This window comes from Lynx canadensis, chromosome C1, assembly GCF_007474595.2.
Source record: "Lynx canadensis isolate LIC74 chromosome C1, mLynCan4.pri.v2, whole genome shotgun sequence".
NCBI classification, from domain to species: Eukaryota; Metazoa; Chordata; class Mammalia; order Carnivora; family Felidae; genus Lynx; species Lynx canadensis.
The window spans coordinates 71,305,487-71,327,590 of record NC_044310.1 but is presented as its reverse complement, the minus strand read 5'-3'; the positions used below and the strand labels follow the sequence as shown (position 1 = coordinate 71,327,590).

The following is a 22,104-nucleotide window of genomic DNA, read 5'->3' as shown; positions in this document are numbered from 1 at the left end:
GTGAAAGAATCAGTTGGTTAAATGAATACGTAAATTATAAAGTCTTATGCTAATTTGAGCTCCTCCACTTTTAGAGTGTGTGTATATATGTATGCAAATGCATGTACACAATACGAAGTATATATAAGCTAATAGAATGGACTAAACTGTGTGTTACTCACCTTAATGAGGGGTTTCCAGGAGAGATCTAGATGCAAAAAAGTAGATGGCACATCAAAAGGAATTTCAATACTTTCTTCTTTCTTTTTCTCTATTGGTGGTGGGGTTAAAGCTTTCTGTGATCTGATATCCCAAAAACATATTGTGCTTTAAAAAAAATTCACATGTTATTTAATATAAATAAGAGGTATAGCCTGAGAACTACCATACTTCCTGCTGTTACACATTAGCAATGTAATCATGGCTGTATTATAATACTTCTGAAAGTAAGTTTTTTATGAAATGCCACTGTTTTGCATCTTATAGAAAATTATACAGTTTATAAGGTTATTTCATGACTTTGCTAGTATTAACACAAATATTATAGGAGAATTGAGTTTGGAGACTGACACCATCTTTTTTTTAACATAACAACTTTATTGAAATCTAACTCATATAGCACAAAATTCACCTATTTAAAGTACACAATTCAGTGGTTTTCAATTTTTCACAATTTTACAAGATTTTTGTCACCCCAAAAAGAAATCTTGTACAGATTGGCAGTCACTCCTCATTGCCCCCAGCCCCTCCCACCAGCCCTAGACAACTACTCATCCACCTCTTGTCTGTATAGACTTGTCTCTTCTGGACATTTCACATAAATGGAATCAGAATATGTGGCCTTTTGTGACTGGCTTCTGTCATTTAGCACATTTTCGAAGTTCATGTCAGCACACCATTTCTTTGTATTGCCAAATAATATCCCATTGTATGGAATATACCACAGTTTATTTATCCATTCACCAGTTGATGGACTATTATGAAGAATGCTGCTCTGAACATTTGTGTATAAGTTTCTTGTGGATTCCTGGTTGCATTTCTCTTAGGTATACACTGAGGAGTGTAATTGCTGTGTTATATGCTAACTTCTGGGTTTGATCTTTTGAGGAACTGCTAGATTATTTTCCAAAGCAACTGCATCAGTTTTACGTTCCCATCAGCAATGTGTGAGGATTCAAGTTACTCCACATCCTTGCCAACACTTGCTACTTTTAGTCTTTTTTATTACGGCCATCCTAGTAGGGGAAGTGGTGTCTCATAAAAATTAATTTAGATTTGGGGCACCTGGGTGCCTCAGTCGGTTGAACCTCTGACTTCAGCTCAGGTCATGATCTCACAGTTCGTGGGTTCCAGCCCCATGTTGGACTTTGTGCTGACAGCACAGAGCCTGCTTTGGATTCTCTGTCTCCCTCTCTCTCTCTGCAACACCCCCCCCCCAAATAAATAAACATTGAAAAAAAATTTAAAATTGATTTAGATTTACATTTGCATGTGCTTTGGAAGTAATATGTAGGAAATCACTCTCTAATCCAAGGTCATGAACATTTATGCTTATGTTCGTTAATGTTTTCTTCTAAAAGCTGCATGGTTTCACATCTTACATTTAGATCTTTGTTCAGCTAATTTTTGTATAAGGTGTGAGGTAAGGGTCCAACTTCATTCTTTTGCTTGCACATATTCAGCCAAATGTCTCAGCACCATTTGTTGAAAAGATTAGTCTTTTTCCATTAAACTGTCTCAGTACTCTTGTTGAAAATCAGTCATCCATAGACATATGGGTTTATTTCTGTACTCTATGATTTCTGTGTCTGTCTTTATGCCAGTGTCAGTACATCTGTCTCTATAGTTATAACTTTGAAGAAAGTTCAGAGATCAGGAAGTGTGAGTCCTCCAACTTTGTTTTTTATCAAGATTGTCACTTTGGCTATTTTAGGTCTCGTTGTGTTTTGTTTTGTTTTGTTTTTGCAATCTTTTTTTTTTATTTTTAATTTTATTTATTTATTTATTTATTTATTTTTAAATTTACATCCAAATTAGTTAGCATATAGTACAACAATGATTTCAGGAGTAGATTCCTTAGTGCCCCTTACCCATTTAGCCCATCCCCCGTCCCACACCCCCTCCCCTAACCCTCTATTTGTTCTCCATATTTATGAGTCTCTTATGTTTTATCCCTCTCCCTGTTTTTATATTATTTTTGTTTCCCTTCCCTTATGTTCATCTGTTTTGTCTCTTAAAGTCCTCATACAAGTGAAGTCATATGATATTTGTCTTTGACTGACTAATTTCACTTAGCTTAATACCCTCCAGTTCCCTCCACGTAGTTGCAAATGGCAAAATTTCATTCTTTTTGATTGCCAAGTAATACTCCATTGTATATATATATATACCACATCTTCTTTATCCATTTATCCATTGATGGACATTTGGGCTCTTTCCATACTTTGGCTATTGTTGATAGTGCTGCTATAAACATGGGGGTGCATGTATCCCTTCAAAACAGCACACCTGTATCCCTTGGTTAAATACCTAGTAGTACAATTGCTGGGTCGTAGGGCAGTTCTATTTTTAGTTTTTTGAGGAACCTCCATGCTATTTTCCGCAGTGGCTGCACCAGCTTGCATTCCCACCAACAATGCAAAAGAGATCCTCTTTTTCCGCATCCTCACCAACATCTGTTGTTGCCTGAGTAGTTCATGTTAGCCATTCTGACAGGTGTAAGGTGGTATCTTATTGTGGTTTTCATTTGTATTTCCCTGATGATAAGTGAAGTTGAGCATTTTTTCATGTGTCAGTTGGCCATCTGGATGTCTTTGGAGAAGTGTCTATTCATGTCTTTTGCCCATTTCTTCACTGGATTATTTGTTTTTTGGGTGTTGAGTTTGATAAGTTCTTATAGATTTTAGATACTAACCCTTTATCTGATATGTCGTTTACGAATATCTTCTCCCCTTCTGTCCGTTGCCTTTTAGTTTTGCTGATTGTTTCCTTCGCTGTGCAGAAGCTTTTTATTTTGATGAGGTCCCAGTATTTCATTTTTGCTTTTGTTTCCCTGGCCTCTGGAGACGTGTTGAATAAGAAGTTGCTGCGGCCAAGATAAAAGAGGTTTTTGCCTGCTTTCTCCTTGAGGATTTTGATGGCTTCCTGTCTTACATTTAGGTCTTTCATCCATTTTGAGTTTATTTTTGTGCATGGTGTAAGAAAGTGGTCCAGGTTCATTCTTTTGCATGTCGCTGTCCAGCACCACTTGCTGAAGAGACTGTCTTTATTCCATTGGATATTCTTTCCTGCTTTGTCAAAGATTAGTTGGCCATACATTCGTGGGTCCATTTCTGGGTTCTCTATTCTGTTCCATTGATCTGAGTGTCTGTTCTTGTGCCAGTACCATGCTGTCTTGATGATTACAGCTTTGTAGTATAGCTTGAAGTCTGGGATTGTGATGCCTCCTGCTTTGGTTTTCTTTTTCAAGATTGCTTTGGCTATTCGGGGTCTTTTCTGGTTCCATACAAATTTTAGGATTATTTGTTTTAGCTCTGTGAAGAATGCTGGTGTTATTTTGATAGGGATTGCATTGAATGTGTAGAGTGCCTCGGGTAGTATTGACATTTTAACAATATTTGTTCTTCCTATCCAGCAGCATGGAATCTTTTTCCATTTTTTTGTGTCTTCTTCAATTTCTTTCATAAGCTTTCTATAGTTTTCAGTGTATAGGTTTTTTACCTCTTTGGTTGGATTTATTCCTAGGTATTTTATGGTTTTTTGTGCAACTATAAATGGGATCGATTCCTTGATTTCTCTTTCTGTCGCTTCATTGTTGGTGTATAGGAATGCAACCAATTTCTGCACATCGATTTTATATCCTGCAACTTTGCTGAATTCATGATTCAGTTCTAGCAGTGTTTTTGTGGAATCTTTAGGGTTTTCCATATAGAGTATCATGTCATCTGCGAAGAGTGAAAGTTTGACCTCCTCCTGGCCAATTTGGAGTGAAAGTTTGACCTCCTCTTGCCTTTTATTTCTTTGTGTTGTCTGAGTGCAGAGGCGAAGACTTCCAATACTATGTTGAATAACGGTGGCGAGAGTGGACATCCCTGTCTTGTTCCTGACCTTAGGGGAAATCTCTCAGTTTTTCCCCATTGAGGATGATATTAGCATTGGGTCATTCATATATGGCTTTTATGATCTCGAGGTATGATCCTTCTATCCCTACTTTCTTGAGGGTTTTTATCAAGAAAGGATGCTGTATTTTGTCAAATGCTTTCTCTGCATCTATTGAAAGGATCATATGGTTCTTGTCCTTTCTTTTATTGATGTGATGCATCACGTTAATTGTTTTGCAGATATTGAACCAGCCCTGCATCCCAGGTATAAATCCCACTTGGTCGTGGTGAATAGTTTTTTTAATGTATTGTTGGATCCGGTTGGCTAATATCTTGTTGAGGAGTTTTGCACCCATGTTCATCAGGGATATTGGTCTATAGTTCTACTTTTTAGTGGGGTCTCTGTCTGATTTTGGTATCAAGGTAATACTGGCTTCATAGAATGAGTTTGGAAGTTTTCCTTCCATTTCTATTTTTTGGAACAGCTTCAAAAGAATAGGTGTTAACTCTTCCTTAAATGTTTGGTAGAATTCGTCTGGAAAGCCATCTGGCCCTGGACTCTTGTTTTTTGGGAGATTTTTGATTACTAATTCAATTTCCTTATAGGTTATGGGTCTGTTCAAATTTTCTATTTCTTCCTGTTTCAATTTTGGTAGTGTATATGTTTCTAGGAATTTGTCCATTTCTTCCAGATTGCCCATTTTATTGGCATATAATTGCTCATAATATTCTCTTATTATTGTTTTTATTTCTGCTTTGTTGGTTGTGGTCTCTCCTCTTTCATTCTTGATTTTATTTATTTGGGTCATTTCCTTTTTCTTTTTGATCAAACTGGCTCATTGTGGTTTTAATTTGCATTTCCTTCATAGGTAATGTTGAACACCTTTTCATGTGTTTATTGGCCATTTGCTATTTTGGGAGGAGAAATGTCTATTGGTAATCTGCTCACTTTTACATTGGGTTTTTTGACTTTGTGTTGTTGAGTTGTAAGAATTTTTCATATTCTGGATAGAAATTTCTAATCAGATATATGATTTGCAAATATGTTCTTCCATTCTGTGGGCTGTCTTTTTTAACTTTTCGATAGTGCCTTTTGAAGCACAAAAATTTTGGTGAATTTCCATTTATCTTTTTTCTTTTATTGCTTATGTTTTTGGTGTCATGTACAAGAGATATGATATATAAATATATATTATAAACATATAATATATAATGTAAATTAATATATCATATAAATATATGTATATTTACACAGGCAATGTTGGATTTAATGTGCTTTGTGCATAGTAAGCATCCAATAAAGGTTATTTCTCATCTTTTTTCTCCTTCCTTACAGATTGACTATAAAAATCAAATGAGATAATGTATGCGAAAATTCTTTATAATGTTCCACACATTATATATAAAGTATTATTTTTAGTGTAATGAACTTGGTAACACATTTATAATGATACTTGTACACTATTTTAGTATAAAAGTGCCTTTGTGTTAATTATGTGAAAACATGTGTTGAGGATGGCAAAGAATATGCTGTATTAGCTCCCTAATTTCTATCACTGAGGTTATGAAGAAACTGATTAATAAATTTAAGACATTATTAAAGAATTTAGATGTGTAAGTTAAAGTATTTAGATAAACAGATAGTAATTCAAGTAAGACTAACAAAACATATTCATTTATGTGACTTAATATTAATCATTTATTCATCTTAATAATGAACAGTTAAAATTCATGAAAGTATTAATCATTTTTATGTTGTCAAAATATAAATCCTTGGAGAACACCACAAATGACACAAAAAAATCTGCTTTAAACTATAACTATAGTTGTTTTAAAACTGTTTTTCCAAATTACAAAGATCTTCTTAAATCTCATTTATAGCATTAATTTGCATTATCCATGAAATGATTTTGCTAAATACATGTAACTTCAGTTGGACTTTCTGCATGAATCAGTCACATATTCTTTTTCTTTTATTAATTTATTTTTTAAATTCCAACATAATTAATATACAGCGTTATATTAGGTTCATGTGTACAAAGTAGTGATTCAACAATTCTATACATTACTCAAGGCTCACTAGGATCAGTGTGTTCTTAATCCCCTTCACCTAGTTCATCCATCCCCTCTCCCTCCTCCGCTCTGGTAACCATCAGTTTTTCTCTATAGTTAAGAGTGGTTTTTTGGTCTGTTTATTTGTTTGTCTCTTTTTTTCTTTGTTTTGTTTCTTAAATTCCACACGAGTGAAATCATATGATAAGTGGCTTTCTCTGACTGACTTATTTCACTTAACATTATACCTTCTAGATCCATCCATGTTGTTGCAAATGGCAAGATTTCATTCTTTTCTAGTGGCTGTGTAATATCCCATTGTTTAGCCATATTTTTTATTAATGGAACCTTATTTTATTTTTTTAAAGTTTATTTATTTATTTTGAGAGAGCGAGAGTGAGTGTGAGTAGGGAAGGGACAGAGAGAAGGAGAGAGACAGAGTTCCAAGCAGGCTGTGTACTGTCAACACAGAACCCAACTTGGGACTTGGTCTCATGAATCCTAAGATCATGACCTGAGCTGAAATCAAGAGTCAGATGCTTAACTGACTGAGCCACTCAGGCATCCTGGGACCTTATTTTCTCTTATTCTATATTATAAGACCTTGGCATGGCTGAAGTATAAAGATTAGAACTGGTAAGTTTTCCAAATAACTAAAAGTTAGCTTTTCTAAATGCATAAACTTTTTAAAAACAACTTTTGAAGGAATTATTCCTAGACTCTTCTAGAATATTTCCAAATTCAAGGGCCATCATTATAACCAACAATCAAGGACCTGTGTCTTAAATATAAAACGTGTAATATTTTAAGTCTGTTCAGTGCTTCTAGATGTTTTCCAAGGCTACCGAACAACAGTATAGCTTTGCATTTTGTTGTTTATAATCAATATCATACCATAAACACTTCTCCATGAAATCATAACAATTTTAATTGTTGTGTAAATATTCCATATGATCCTACTGGTGGCCCTTTTGGGCAATAATCCCCCCACCCCCATGCCCTTTTACTTTTTAGCAGGAACATTCTAATGGTCCTTTGGGGAACTGCCCTTCCCCATTGCATGCGGTCAGGTTGGAGTTGTCATTCAAGGTGCCCTACCATTACCTCCCTGGCCCAAGGGGTGAATTTGATGGAAAAGAAGCCAAGTTAGAACAATCAGATGGAAGGAGCTAGGCATTCATTCCAGCTACCCAAATCCATGGGGTTTTTTCTGAGGCCTGAGTCTGCTCTTTTTTTGATTCCGCAGTATCATTACTGACTACCTATATATAGTATAGGATATTGGTGTATGTACACCTCACTATATGTATAGTGAGTTACTGGTAGATAATGTGTTTGCCTTCAAAGTCTCATTTTCTCTATCCATAAGTATTTTTCAGGGTAGTTGTAAATATAAAAATAGTTAACTTATTAGTATTGACATAAACTTCCAATAAATTGATTTTATCCCCTTAAGTTAGCCATAGTCAATTTCTTTTGCCTGCAGTCACAGAACCTTACCCAATATGTGTCCACAGGATTAATCATGTCTCCCTGACCCTTTGCCCATGGCTGCTGTTAATGTTACATATACCTTCATCTTCCACTGCATAGCTGTCAACTTCTATGCCTTAAAGTGTCATTTATTCTATTGGGGTTAAAGCTTTTTGGAATGGACAAGTTTTGCCAGTATTTGGATGCTAGATAAATAATATCACTCTTCATATTTCCTATTTCATTGTGAATTTTTAGTTTCAGAAATTGGGAGATGTGATTTTATTTAAATGAACATTCTCTGACATAGTTATCAAATTGTTTATTAAAAAAAAACTTTTATAAATATGCAATAAAAATGTAAAACTTCTGGGGTGCCTGGGTGGCTCAGTTGGCTGAGCGTCCAATATCAGCTCAGGTCATGATCTCATGGTTCATGGGTTTGAGCCCCACATCAAGCTCTGTGCTGACAGCTCAGAGCTTGGAGCCTACTTGGGGTTTTGTGTCTCCCTCTCTCTCTGTTCCTCCCCTGCTTGCACTCTGTCTCTCTCTCTCTCTCAAAAATAAATAAAGATTGGGGCGCCTGGGTGGCTCAGTCGGTTGAGCGTCCGACTTCGGCTCAGGTCATGATCTCACCAGTCCGTGGGTTCGAGCCCCGCGTCGGGCTCTGTGCTGACCGCTCAGAGCCTGGAGCCTGTTTCAGATTCTGTGTCTCCCTCTCTCTCTGCCCCTCCCCCACTTGCACTCTGTCTCTCTCTGTCTCAAAAATAAATAAACATTTAAAAAATAAATAAATAAATAAAGATTAAAAAAAATTTTTTTTAACGTAAAACTTTTCCACTTTCAAAAAGAAGCTTTCCCAATTAACTGTTGTAATCTTTGTGAGATAAAATTGAATGTAAATTTACAAATATGAGAATATAAAGAAGCAGCATAACTATGGATAATGTTATACAACATTAACAACCATGAAGCCTCGTTAATTCTTTTTACAACATATTTGTATCTATAAAAATATTTTTTCAACCAGCAATAATCTCTTCTGTCCTGTTATTATATCAGGTTTAATTGCTACAATAAAGATTATTTAAGGAACAGAAGAAGATAATGATTTTAGAAGCATCTAGGGAAAAAAAGGATATATAGTATGAAAACATTTTAGGTAATGTTTAAAATAAGACTGTGATACTGTGAATTGTAAGATACATAAATTTGATCTTCCTCCAGGATTCTAGCAGAGAGCTTCTAAAACCCTTGGAATTTCCTAGATGTTTGAGGGTAGTAAAGGTGCCTTTTGTTATGTTAATGAGGTGACCTTTGGAAAACACCTAAGGATGGAGGCTGGTTGCCAGTGGAGGCAACCTTGCAATTAGAGAGTTGGAATTTTCAGTTCACCCCCTGACTTCCGGGGCGGAGAGAGGTGCGGGAGTTCAGTCACCAATGGCCAATTATTCTATCAATGGTATCTGTGTAATGATGCCTCCGTAAAACCCCAAGAGGACAGGCTTCAGAGTTTCCTGTTGGTGAACACATGGAGACTGGGGACAGTGAGCACCAGAGAGGGCATGGCAGCTCCTACTTTTTCCCCATACCTTGCCCTAAGCATCTCTTCCATCTGACTGTTCCTGAATTACATCCTTTTATAATAAGCCAGTAATCTAGTAAGTAAATTGTTTCTCTGAGTTCTGTGACCTGCTCTAGCATATTAATCCAACCTGAAGAGGGAATCTTGGGAACTTCCAATCTACAGCAAGTCAGTCAGAAGTACAGGTAACAACCTGGGCTTGTGACTGGCATCTGAGGTGGCAGGGGAAAGGGGGTGGCGAGGGTGGGGGGTGGAGAGAGCAGTCAGGTAGGACTGAACCTTAACCTGTGAATCCGGGCAGATAGTGTCAGAAGTGAATTGAGTTGTAAGACACCCAGCTGGTGTCCAGAGCATTGCTTGCTAGAACTGTGGGGAAACCTTCTTCCCCACCCCCACCCCCCCATGTTGAATTGACCCATGAACACTGACAAAGACCTACCAATCAGCCGAACATGTGACAAGTTGACAGCATATTCCACTTCGATTCTCAAAGACAGAACCCATTCTGTTAATCTGTTTTTTAAAAACATAAGAAGTAAATTCCGTGTACCTAGAACAGTAATGACTTTTCTCATAGCTTTTTACTCTTTAAATAATTTCAGGTTTTAATTTTTATTAAAGCAATATAACACTGCCACAGAAATATGGAGAATAGATTTTAAAATAAAATATAATTCTGCCATACATTTTTTCCAGTCTTTTTTCACAGAAACATTTTTACGTAGTTTTAATTAGCATGCGTAAAAATTTCTGTCCTTAGATTTTTCAGTTGATATCATTTGAACATTTTCCTATGTACTCATAAATCATTTTAATAGTCTTATAACATATAGATGGTGTATCATAATTTGATGATCCATTATAATTAGAATCGTAGGCTCTTTTGTTTTTTACTATTAATGGTGGAATGAAACAGGAGGTTTTATGAGATTGTTAAGCAGATAAGGTCAGTGGAGAAGAAACTTAGTGTTACATTAGATACCCACAGCCACCTAGCACAGTTAATGGCTCCTCAGGGTCCTAGAAGGTCCCAAATTCCAAGCAGCTAGCTTTGAAACGAGGTGAAAGGTTGTGTGGCAATCTATGAAAGTGCTGCTCTTGAATCCATAGGGAAACATGACTTTCCCCAGTTCCCTACTTTCCTGATGAGCAAAAAGTAAACAAAGGCAGGGGCTCTAACAGCAAATAAGCAGTGAGAGTAGGGGTGGGAGGAGGGAGACAGGTGCTGTATTGCTGCGGCCGGTAGACGGCACAGGAATTAAGACCCTGGAAAGCTGGCTGAGGCCACCACGGTCTGAACCCTCTCAGGTTCCCAACTGCTGCCAACTTCTACTCAGATCTGATAAGCAACCCAGAGTCTGTGCGCCTCTCCCTCTGCTGAACTTTCGCTGCGGTATGAAGTACAGAGCGAGAGCCCAGAAGCGTGCTTGCCTGGGCTTTTATGTTTTAATGATTTTAAAAACAGCAACAACATAGTATAATATTATAGACATTTGGAAAGTAGGTTTTAAAATCAAATATGATTCTAACTATATTCTTTTCCCGTCTCTTTTCATGAATACATTTTGACACAGTTTGTTAAGATGTGCATATAATTTTGTATCTTGAGGCACGAGTTGGATTATTTCTTTTTTAAAAAAATATTTTTAATGTTTATTTTTGAGAGAGAGAGAGAGAGAGGGACAGAGCATGAGTGGGGGAGAGGCAAAGAGAGAGGGAGACACAGAATGTGAAGAAGGCTCCAGGCTTGGAGCTGTCAGCACAGAGCCTGATGCGGGGCTGGAACCCACGAACCATGAGATCATGACCTGAGCCGAAGTTGGACACTTAACTGACTGAGCCACCCTCAGGCGCCCCTGAGTTGGATTATTTCTTATGAATATGAATTCCCACAATTTGAATTACTGTTCAAAACGTTGAAAATTTGGATGATTTAAGAACCACATTGACTAATTGTATTCCAAAAGTTTTATGTTGGAACCAGCAATGTTAGAGTTTACTGGTTTCACCATTGTATCCTTTTAAATTTTTTTTTAATTTTTTTATTTTTTTTTTCAACGTTTATTTATTTTTGAGACAGAGAGAGACAGAGCATGAACGGGGGAGGGTCAGAGAGAGAGAGGGAGACACAGAATCGGAAACAGGCTCCAGGCTCTGAGCTGTCAGCACAGAGCCCGATGCGGGGCTCAAACTCATGAACCGTGAGATCATGACCTGAGCTGAAGTCGGACGCTTAACCGACTGAGCCATCCAGGCGCCCCTCACCATTGCATCCTTTTTAACACAGGGTATTATTATTTATTAAATTTATTATTTATTATTTATTACTTATTAAATTTTTATTGAAAAAATAAATAGGTCCAGAATAGTATATTATTGTTGCCTTATAATTAATTTCTTTGATATTAAAAAGCCTGAATGATTTTTGTGTTTATCTACTAATTGTATACAGTTAGTATACAGTATATTGTATATAGTTATATTGTATAGTATACAGTATATATTTTATTTACTGGAAATTTTGTATTTACCATATTTGAGACCAATATTTTCCATTTTGTTGTTTGCTTTTTATTTTTTAATTTAGAAATTTACACGTGTATGTTTTGAATTTCTTTCAACATTAATTAGCTTAGAAAACTGTCCTCGATCTAGAAATATGCTATTCTATGATATTCTATTTTGATGTATTACATTTTTCCTGTGATTTGCTATTTTTATTTAACTTTATAATCATCTGAATTAATTTGTGTATATGGTGTGAGCTGAAATGAAGTTGGGGCCGAGAGTTCCTTCCATTACCATATGTTAAACTTCTATAGGTAATAGAAACTATCTGGGCTGTTTGTTTTGGTCCATTATGAGTCTTAAAAGTATTGTTTGTTTGCATAATCCATTTGAATACATTGAAAGGCGAATTGCCTTTTATAACTTTACTTTCTCATCATATGCTTTGATATTCTGAAAGTACATGGGAGACCCTCAGGGTCTCCGAGGGAGACATCTGGGGAGCTTACCAGTTTCCAAATTCACTGACACCAGACTTGGTGAGTCAGGTACAGAACTACGAAACCAAACTGCACTGCGGATGCTGGGCACTCAGCTGGACTCACTCACTGCATGACCAGTTCTCACCCACCAGTTCAAAGGTGCCTTGGCAAAATAGCACATTATTATATGTCACAGCGCTTCAGAGTCGCCTGCTCCAACTAGCTGAAATCGTCACTTATTTTTTTATTAAAAAAAATTTTTTTAATGTTTATTTATATTTGAGAGAGACAGACAGACAGACAGAGCTTGAGCAGGGGAGGCGCAGAGAGCCAGAGACAGAATCCGAAGCAGGCTCCAGGCTCCAAGCTGTCAGCACAAGAGCCCGACAAGGGGCTCGAACTCACAAACGGTGAGATCATGACCTGAGCCGAACTCGGATGCCCAACTGACTGAGCCACCCAGAGGCCCCTGAAATCATGACTTTTAAACCCACAAAGGCTAAGGGTATAAAATATTTGCACTCTATTTGTACATATCAAACTCTTATCTTCTCCACTATTGTATATCAATGTTGACCCCATCTACATCATTCAGTGGTTTATAAACCATTGAAGTTGAAACTTTGGCCTTATTCTGATCTCCAAGTCAGGTATTGGCCAGGCAACACTGACACAACCATTTGACGCCTGCTTCCCGGTTATTTCATGATTTAAATGTAAATGAATTGTTGACTTGAATAAAATCTTTGAATGAAGATCTTCCGAGAATGTACAATCCAGCAGGAGAGAACTATGAAACCATCAAGACTCACCTCAAATGTGTCAGACAGCCAGTGTATATCTGTAATTACTTTCTTATGACCATTTTCTATCGAGGAGACTGCGCAGTGTCTGATATACATCGCTTCTTTATTACTGTCTGGTTCAAGGAGAAACATGGGCTGGAAAAACGTCAAGAGAACGTTACCTGCTACTTTCACAGAGCTGATGAGTGAATTCATACTTTACTAGTTATTCCATCTACAACTAGTTAACTTGGAGAAATACTAGTTCAGAGAAAAACATAAATTAGTGTTTCTGCATATCCTATATTAAGGTAATAAGATTATGTACTTTCCCTTCAGCTTAATCTAAGCTTTCAAACTTCACAAGAATTATTGACCCACCCCCTACAGAATCAGTGAGACCCCATTTCCGAAGGAGTGTTTCGTGCACACACAGAAGGCCACGTCCCGCCGTGTCTTGGTGAGAGGCCTGTTGCTGCTCAGGCTGAAGAGCTGGGGTAGAGCTGTGCAATATGGTGGGTCCGTACTGTGTCGGGAGCCGAGGAATCTTTCCTCAACCCTCTTGGCAGCATCCACAGCTTCGCAAAATCACAGGATATTATTATCAGAAAGACTGTAACCCCTTCGTTTCACACATGAGAAAATCGATGCTTGCTGGGGTGAGAGGGCCTGTCCGAACTCACAGGACTATCATCCGGAGCCTAGATGCATGGCCCTCCTGTCCCGTGCTCTCTCCATGACATCATTGTAGGCAAGTCACCTGGTCCCTTTATTTTATTTGACAACAAAAATAACCTACCATCCTCAGATAGACCAAGAGACTTGTTTTACTGACTTCTTAAACAAGGGCCTACCTAAAGGTGATTCAGAACATGTCCACAAACAGATGTGAAGGCGTGGGAAATAATACTTTTTCCTCCCGCTCTGTTGAGACTTCGTTTAGCTTGGCAGTTCTGTTATGTGCTTTTTGATGAACTCCTGAATCGGAAAAACTTGTGAGGGAAAAGTTCTAAAAAGCTAACCTTGAGCGTGGCTTTTTTGCTTCTGCTACCTCCTGTCTTGATGTTTTCTATGCGATCTGCATGTGCAGTAATATCCCACAGGACAATCTAAAACAGAAGTAAATGTTATTACAACATATTTCCAGGAAATAGCTAATTGGGTTTTAAAGATTTTTTTAAGACCTATTGGTATTGGCATACAATCCGATAAATCAATGACCCTGAAGGATAATCAAATTTAGCCTCTATCCTTAGTAAGTCAGCAACTTTTAATAGGGAAAAGAATGTTTTCTCCTCTAAAAAGTATTTTTAGCACTTTGATTTTGGTGCTTCTGCTTGTGTTAATAAAGGCTAGTAGTTTTTTTTTTTAACTCCAAGATGAACGGTATGTAATTTCCTCTGCTTTGGGAAGACTTCTTCCTCTGTCTTTGGGAAAGTGCTGTAATTGTGGGGAGAGATGCTTTACCTGTTCTTCAGAAGCACAGATACCTGATTGTCCAAAAAGGCTGGAAAATGATGATTTCTACTTAATTGAATATTCTAGCCAACTCCAAATTTGCGTATACACGGTTCATCATTTTTGGAAAAATGAGAATAAACTGGAATTTATTCTAAACACTAAATTAGAATAATTTTCCATGATTAAAAGTCATTTCAACACACTAAAATGTTAAAATGTCAGGATTACAGAATTGCGGGTTATTTTATTTTCATCATTTGCTTTTCTAAAATACTCTCTTTTTAAAAAGTTTTTATTTATTTCTTTAATCTCTATAATCTCTACACCCAACCTAGGACTCAAACTCAGAATCCTGAGATCAGGAGTCCAGTACTCTTCTGACTGAGCCAGCCAGGCGCCCCTTTTCTAAAATATTCTTAAACAAAGTCGTATCACCTTCATAATGAGCAACTGAAAGCATTTCAGGATTGACAGGGCTATGGGTCATCATTCCGACCACCAATTATTGTTGAACAAAACTGAGGGGGAAATTTTATTTTCCGGTTGTTTTGGTTTTGGATAAATGGTCATGGATGTTGTAGACATTTAAATTTTCAATCACAAGGAAGTTTTCCTAGCCACACAACAGAAGACCATATGCCCTTAATGGTCACACTCACTGGGTCACAGTGAATTTAAATTATGATCATAAAACAACTTTAAGATTATTGTTTTGCTTTATTAGAGAAACAGGCAATTGGAAGACAGGATCTAAATTTCGTATAACTTAGATAACTTGAAAGGAAAAGAAGAGAGGCTCCTAGGTGGCTCAGTCAGTTAAGTGTAGGACTTCAGCTCAGGTCACGATCCTATGGTTCGTGAGTTTGAGCCCTGCGTCAGGCTCTCTGCTGCCAGCACGGAGCCCGCTCCAGATCCTCAGTCCCCCTCTCTCTCTGCTCCTCTCCCCGCTCCTCTCTCTCAAACAATAAATTAAAATATTTTTTAAAGAAAGGAAAAGAAGAAAAAAGCAAATATGGTATCAAATTATACATATGTCAGTTCAGTAATAAATATATGTTTTTCCAGTGAATTTCTGTTCAAATTCTGGACCAGTGCCTGACTGCTATCACCAGGGAAATGTTAGAAGAGGACTCATAACCAAGAGGTATTAATATTAGCTTGTGTTTTTTGGTCTTCTGTGGAATCTTGTACAACGTTCAGTTCTATTCCAACAATACAAACAGATTTGACCCGATTTTGTTACAGTTATAAGTAGATTATCCGGGACACTGAGAGCCCTGATACCATGTCTAACACATCTGTATACCCCAGTTCTTGGCACAATATTGGCATGCTTTCCTTCTGCTAAATTGGCTCCTTATGTTTTAAAAAAAAAAAAAACCTACCAATATTATCTAAATTAACAAATAGCGGAGGATTCTGGGAAGATGGCGGCGTAGGAGGACGCTGGGCTCACCGCGCGTCCTGCTGATCACTTAGATTCCACCTACACCTGCCTAAATAACCCAGAAAACCGCCAGAGGATTAGCAGAACAGAGTCACCGGACCCAAGTGCAGACGAGAGGCCCACGGAAGAGGGTAGGAAGGGCGGCGAGGCGGTGCGCGCTCCACGGACTGGCGGGAGGGAGCCGGGGTGGAGGGGCAGCTCGCCGGCCAAGCAGAGCCCCCGAGTCCGGCTTGCAAAAGCGGAGGGGCCTGACGGACTGTGTTCAGACAGCAAGCGCGACTTAGCAAGCGCGACTTAGCGTCTGGGAGGTCATAAGTTAACAGCTCTGCTCGGAAAGCGGGAAGGCTGGAGGACAAAGGGAGGGTGAGCTGCGGAGCCCCCGGACGACAGAGCTCAGTTTGGCGGGGAACAAAGGCGCTAGCCAGCGCCATCTCCCCCGCCCATCCCCCAGCCAAAATCCCAAAGGGAACCGGCTCCGGCCAGGGAAATTGCTCGCTCCGCGCGAACACCCAACTCTGTGCTTCTGCGGAGCCAAACCTCCGGCAGCGATTTGACTCCCTCCGGCTGCCACAGGGCCCCTCCTGAAGTGGATCACCTAAGGAGAAGCGAGCTAAGCCTGCCCCCCCTCCCGCCGTGCACCTTGCCTTCCCACCCCAGCTAATACGCCAGATCCCCAGCATCACAAGCCTGGCAGTGTGCAAGTAGCCCAGACGGGCCACGCCACCCCACAGTGAATCCCGCCCCTAGGAGAGGGGAAGAGAAGGCACACACCAGTCTGACTGTGGCCCCAGCGGTGGGCTGGGGGCAGACATCAGGTCGGACTGCGGCCCCGCCCACCAACTCCAGTTATACACCACAGCACAGGGGAAGTGCCCTGCAGGCCCTCACCACACCAGGGACTATCCAAAATGACCAAGCGGAAGAATTCCCCTCAGAAGAATCTCCAGGAAATAACAACAGCTAATGAGCTGATCAAAAAGGATTTAAATAATATAACAGAAAGTGAATTTAGAATAATAGTCATAAAATTAATCGCTGGGCTGGAAAACAGCATACAGGACAGCAGAGAATCTCTTGCTACAGACATCAGGGGACTAAGGAACAGTCATGAGGAGCTGAAAAACGCTTTAAAGGAAATGGAAAACAAAATGCAAACCACCACGGCTCGGATGGAAGAGGCAGAGGAGAGAATAGGTGAACTAGAAGATAAAGTTATGGAAAAAGAGGAAGCTGAGAAAAAGAGAGATAAAAAAATCCAGGAGTATGAGGGGAAAATTAGAGAACTAAGTGATACACTAAAAAGAAATAATATACGCATAATTGGTATCCCAGAGGAGGAAGAGAGAGGGAAAGGTGCTGAAGGGGTACTTGAAGAAATAATAGCTGAGAACTTCCCTGAACTGGGGAAGGAAAAAGGCATTGAAATCCAAGAGGCACAGAGAACTCCCTTCAGACGTAACTTGAATCGATCTTCTGCACGACATATCATAGTGAAACTGGCAAAATACAAGGATAAAGAGAAAATTCTGAAAGCAGCAAGGGGTAAACGTGCCCTCACATATAAAGGGAGACCTATAAGACTCGTGACTGATCTCTCTTTTGAAACTTGGCAGGCCAGAAAGAATTGGCACGAGATTTTCAGGGTGCTAGATAGCAAAAATATGCAGCCGAGAATCCTTTATCCAGCAAGTCTGTCATTTAGAATAGAAGGAGAGATAAAGGTCTTCCCAAACAAACAAAAACTGAAGGAATTTGTCACCACTAAACCAGCCCTACAAGAGATCCTAAGGGGGACCCTGTGAGACAAAGTACCAGAGACATCACTACAAGCATAAAACATACAGACATCACAATGACTCTAAACCCGTATCTTTCTATAATAACACTGAATGTAAACGGATTAAATGCGCCAACCAAAAGACATAGGGTATCAGAATGGATAAAAAAACAAGACCCATCTATTTGCTGTCTACAAGAGACTCATTTTAGACCTGAGGACACCTTTAGATTCAGAGTGAGGGGATGGAGAACTATTTATCATGCTACTGGAAGCCAGAAGAAAGCTGGAGTAGCCATACTTATATCAGACAAACTAGACTTTAAATTAAAGGCTGTAACAAGAGATGAAGAAGGACATTATATAATAGTTACAGGGTCTATCCATCAGGAAGAGCTAACAATTATAAATGTCTATGCGCCGAATACCGGAGCCCCCAAATATATAAAACAATTACTCATAAACAGAAGCAACCTTATTGATAAGAATGTGGTAATTGCAGGGGACTTTAACACCCCACTTACAGAAATGGATAGATCATCTAGACACACAGTCAATAAAGAAACAAGGGCCCTGAATGAGACACTGGATCAGATGGACTTGACAGATATATTTAGAACTCTGCATCCCAAAGCAACAGAATATACTTTCTTCTCGAGTGCACATGGAACATTCTCCAAGATAGATCATATACTGGGTCACAAAACAGCCCTTCATAAGTTTACAAGAATTGAAATTATACCATGCATACTTTCAGACCACAATGCTATGAAGCTTGAAATCAACCACAGGAAAAAGTCTGGAAAACCTCCAAAAGCATGGAGGTTAAAGAACACCCTACTAACGAATGAGTGGGTCAACCAGGCAATTAGAGAAGAAATCAAAAAATATATGGAAACAAACGAAAATGAAAATACAACAATCCAAACGCTTTGGGACGCAGCGAAGGCAGTCCTGAGAGGAAAATACATTGCAATCCAGGCCTATCTCAAGAAACAAGAAAAATCCCAAATACAAAATCTAACAGCACACCTAAAGGAAATAGAAGCAGAACAGCAAAGGCAGCCTAAACCCAGCAGAAGAAGAGAAATAATAAAGATCAGAGCAGAAATAAACAATATAGAATCTAAAAAAACTGTAGAGCAGATCAACGAAACCAAGAGTTGGTTTTTTGAAAAAATAAACAAAATTGACAAACCTCTAGCCAGGCTTCTCAAAAAGAAAAGGGAGATGACCCAAATAGATAAAATCATGAATGAAAATGGAATTATTACAACCAATCCCTCAGAGATACAAACAATTATCAGGGAATACTATGAAAAATTATATGCCAACAAATTGGACAACCTGGAAGAAATGGACAAATTCCTAAACACCCACACTCTTCCAAAACTCAATCAGGAGGAAAGAGAAAGCTTGAACAGACCCATAACCAGCGAAGAAATTGAATCGGTTATCAAAAATCTCCCAACAAATAAGAGTCCAGGACCAGATGGCTTCCCAGGGGAGTTCTACCAGACGTTTAAAGCAGAGATAATACCTATCCTTCTCAAGCTATTCCAAGAAATAGAAAGGGAAGGAAAACTTCCAGACTCATTCTATGAAGCCAGTATTACTTTGATTCCTAAACCAGACAGAGACCCAGTAAAAAAAGAGAACTACAGGCCAATATCCCTGATGAATATGGATGCAAAAATTCTCAATAAGATACTAGCAAATCGAATTCAACAGCATATAAAAAGAATTATTCACCATGATCAAGTGGGATTCATTCCTGGGATGCAGGGCTGGTTCAACATTCGCAAATCAATCAACGTGATACATCACATTAACAAAAAAAAAGAGAAGAACCATATGATCCTGTCAATCGATGCAGAAAAGGCCTTTGACAAAATCCAGCACCCTTTCTTAATAAAAACCCTTGAGAAAGTCGGGATAGAAGGAACATACTTAAAGATCATAAAAGCCATTTATGAAAAGCCCACAGCTAACATCATCCTCAACGGGGAAAAACTGAGAGCTTTTTCCCTGAGATCAGGAACACGACAGGGATGCCCACTCTCACCGTTGTTGTTTAACATAGTGCTGGAAGTTCTAGCATCAGCAATCAGACAACAAAAGGAAATCAAAGGCATCAAAATTGGCAAAGATGAAGTCAAGCTTTCGCTTTTTGCAGATGACATGATATTATACATGGAAAATCCGATAGACTCCACCAAAAGTCTGCTAGAACTGATACATGAATTCAGCAAAGTTGCAGGATACAAAATCAATGTCCAGAAATCAGTTGCATTCTTATACACTAACAATGAAGCAACAGAAAGACAAATAAAGAAACTGATCCCATTTACAATTGCACCAAGAAGCATAAAATACCTAGGAATAAATCTAACCAAAGATGTAAAGGATCTGTATGCTGAAAACTATAGAAAGCTTATGAAGGCAATTGAAGAAGATTTAAAGAAATGGAAAGACATTCCCTGCTCATGGATTGGAAAAATAAATATTGTCAAAATGTCAATACTACCCAAAGCTATCTACACATTCAATGCAATCCCAATCAAAATTGCACCAGCATTCTTCTCGAAACTAGAACAAGCAATCCTAAAATTCATATGGAACCACAAAAGGCCCCGAATAGCCAAAGGAATTTTGAAGAAGAAGACCAAAGCAGGAGGCATCACAATCCCAGACTTTAGCCTCTACTACAAAACTGTAAGCATCAAGACAGCATGGTATTGGCACAAAAACAGACACACAGACCAATGGAATAGAATAGAAACCCCAGAACTAGACCCACAAACATATGGCCAACTCATCTTTGACAAAGCAGGAAAGAACATCCAATGGAAAAAAGACAGCCTCTTTAACAAATGGTGCTGGGAGAACTGGACAGCAACATGCAGAAGGTTGAAACTAGACCACTTTCTCACACCATTTACAAAAATAAACTCAAAATGGATAAAGGACCTAAATGTGAGACAGGAAACCATCAGAACCTTAGAGGAGAAAGCAGGAAAAGACCTCTCTGACCTCAGCCGTAGCAATCTCTTACTCGACACATCCCCAAAGGCAAGGGAATTAAAAGCAAAAGTGAATTACTGGGACCTTATGAAGATAAAAAGCTTCTGCACAGCAAAGGAAACAACCAACAAAACTAAAAGGCAACCAACGGAATGGGAAAAGATATTTGCAAATGACATATCGGACAAAGGGCTAGTATCTAAAATCTATAAAGAGCTCACCAAACTCCACACCCGAAAAACAAATAACCCAGTGAAGAAATGGGCAGAAAACATGAATAGACACTTCTCTAAAGAAGACATCCAGATGGCCAACAGGCACATGAAAAGATGTTCAGCGTCGCTCCTTATCAGGGAAATACAAATCAAAACCACACTCAGGTATCACCTCACGCCAGTCAGAGTGGCCAAAATGAACAAATCAGGAGACTATAGATGCTGGAGAGGATGTGGAGAAACGGGAACCCTCTTGCACTGTTGGTGGGAATGCAAATTGGTGCAGCCGCTCTGGAAAGCAGTGTGGAGGTTCCTCAGAAAATTAAAAATAGACCTACCCTATGACCCAGCAATAGCACTGCTAGGAATCTACCCAAGGGATACAGGAGTACTGATGCATAGGGGCACTTGTACCCCAATGTTCATAGCAGCACTCTCAACAATAGCCAAATTATGGAAAGAGCCTAAATGTCCATCAACTGATGAATGGATAAAGAAATTGTGGTTTATATACACAATGGAATACTACGTGGCAATGAGAAAAAATGAAATATGGCCTTTTGTAGCAACGTGGATGGAACTGGAGAGTGTGATGCTAAGTGAAATAAGCCATACAGAGAAAGACAGATACCATATGGTTTCACTCTTATGTGGATCCTGAGAAACTTAACAGGAACCCATGGGGGAGGGGAAGGAAAAAAAAAAAAAAAAAAAAGGACGTTAGAGTGGGAGAGAGCCAAAGCATAAGAGACTGTTAAAAACTGAGAACAAACTGAGGGTTGATGGGGGGTGGGAGGGAGGGGCGGGTGGGTGATGGGTATTGAGGAGGGCACCTTTTGGGATGAGCACTGGGTGTTGTATGGAAACCAATTTGTCAATAAACTTCATATAAAAAAAAAAAAACATAAAAAAAAAAAAATAAAAAAATAAATTAACAAATAGCTGGGGAAAAAATCCATAAATACCTGCCCATTTATGCAGCCTCCAGCAATGATATTAGGGTCACTCGGACAGAACTTGAAGCAGAAGATGTCATCTGGGCTCTCCAGCATTAACTAAAGTAAACCCCCCAAATTCAAGAGAGAGTGAGAAAACCTATTAAGATCATAGTGAGAAAATAATATTGAGACAATCAAAAGTTGAATTTTATAGCTATCTATAAGAAATGTGGACATAGAGTCTATTCCCAGAATCCTACCTCTGGACGGGAAACTGC

At 38.7% G+C, this 22,104-nt stretch overlaps 1 protein-coding gene across 1 annotated transcript in view; it reads right to left on the bottom strand.

Annotated features, from left to right (window-relative positions):
- Positions 1-22,104, bottom strand: part of DNAI3 (dynein axonemal intermediate chain 3) — a 78,046-nt gene that overhangs the window by 30,127 nt on the left and 25,815 nt on the right. Inside the window, exons 10-14 of the mRNA XM_032594141.1 lie at positions 21,854-21,943; positions 13,987-14,073; positions 12,992-13,120; positions 9,629-9,702; positions 162-306 (exon numbers count right to left, since the gene is read on the bottom strand). Of these exons, the coding sequence (XP_032450032.1) occupies positions 162-306; positions 9,629-9,702; positions 12,992-13,120; positions 13,987-14,073; positions 21,854-21,943 (525 nt within the window). The remainder of the gene's footprint in view (positions 1-161; positions 307-9,628; positions 9,703-12,991; positions 13,121-13,986; positions 14,074-21,853; positions 21,944-22,104) is intronic.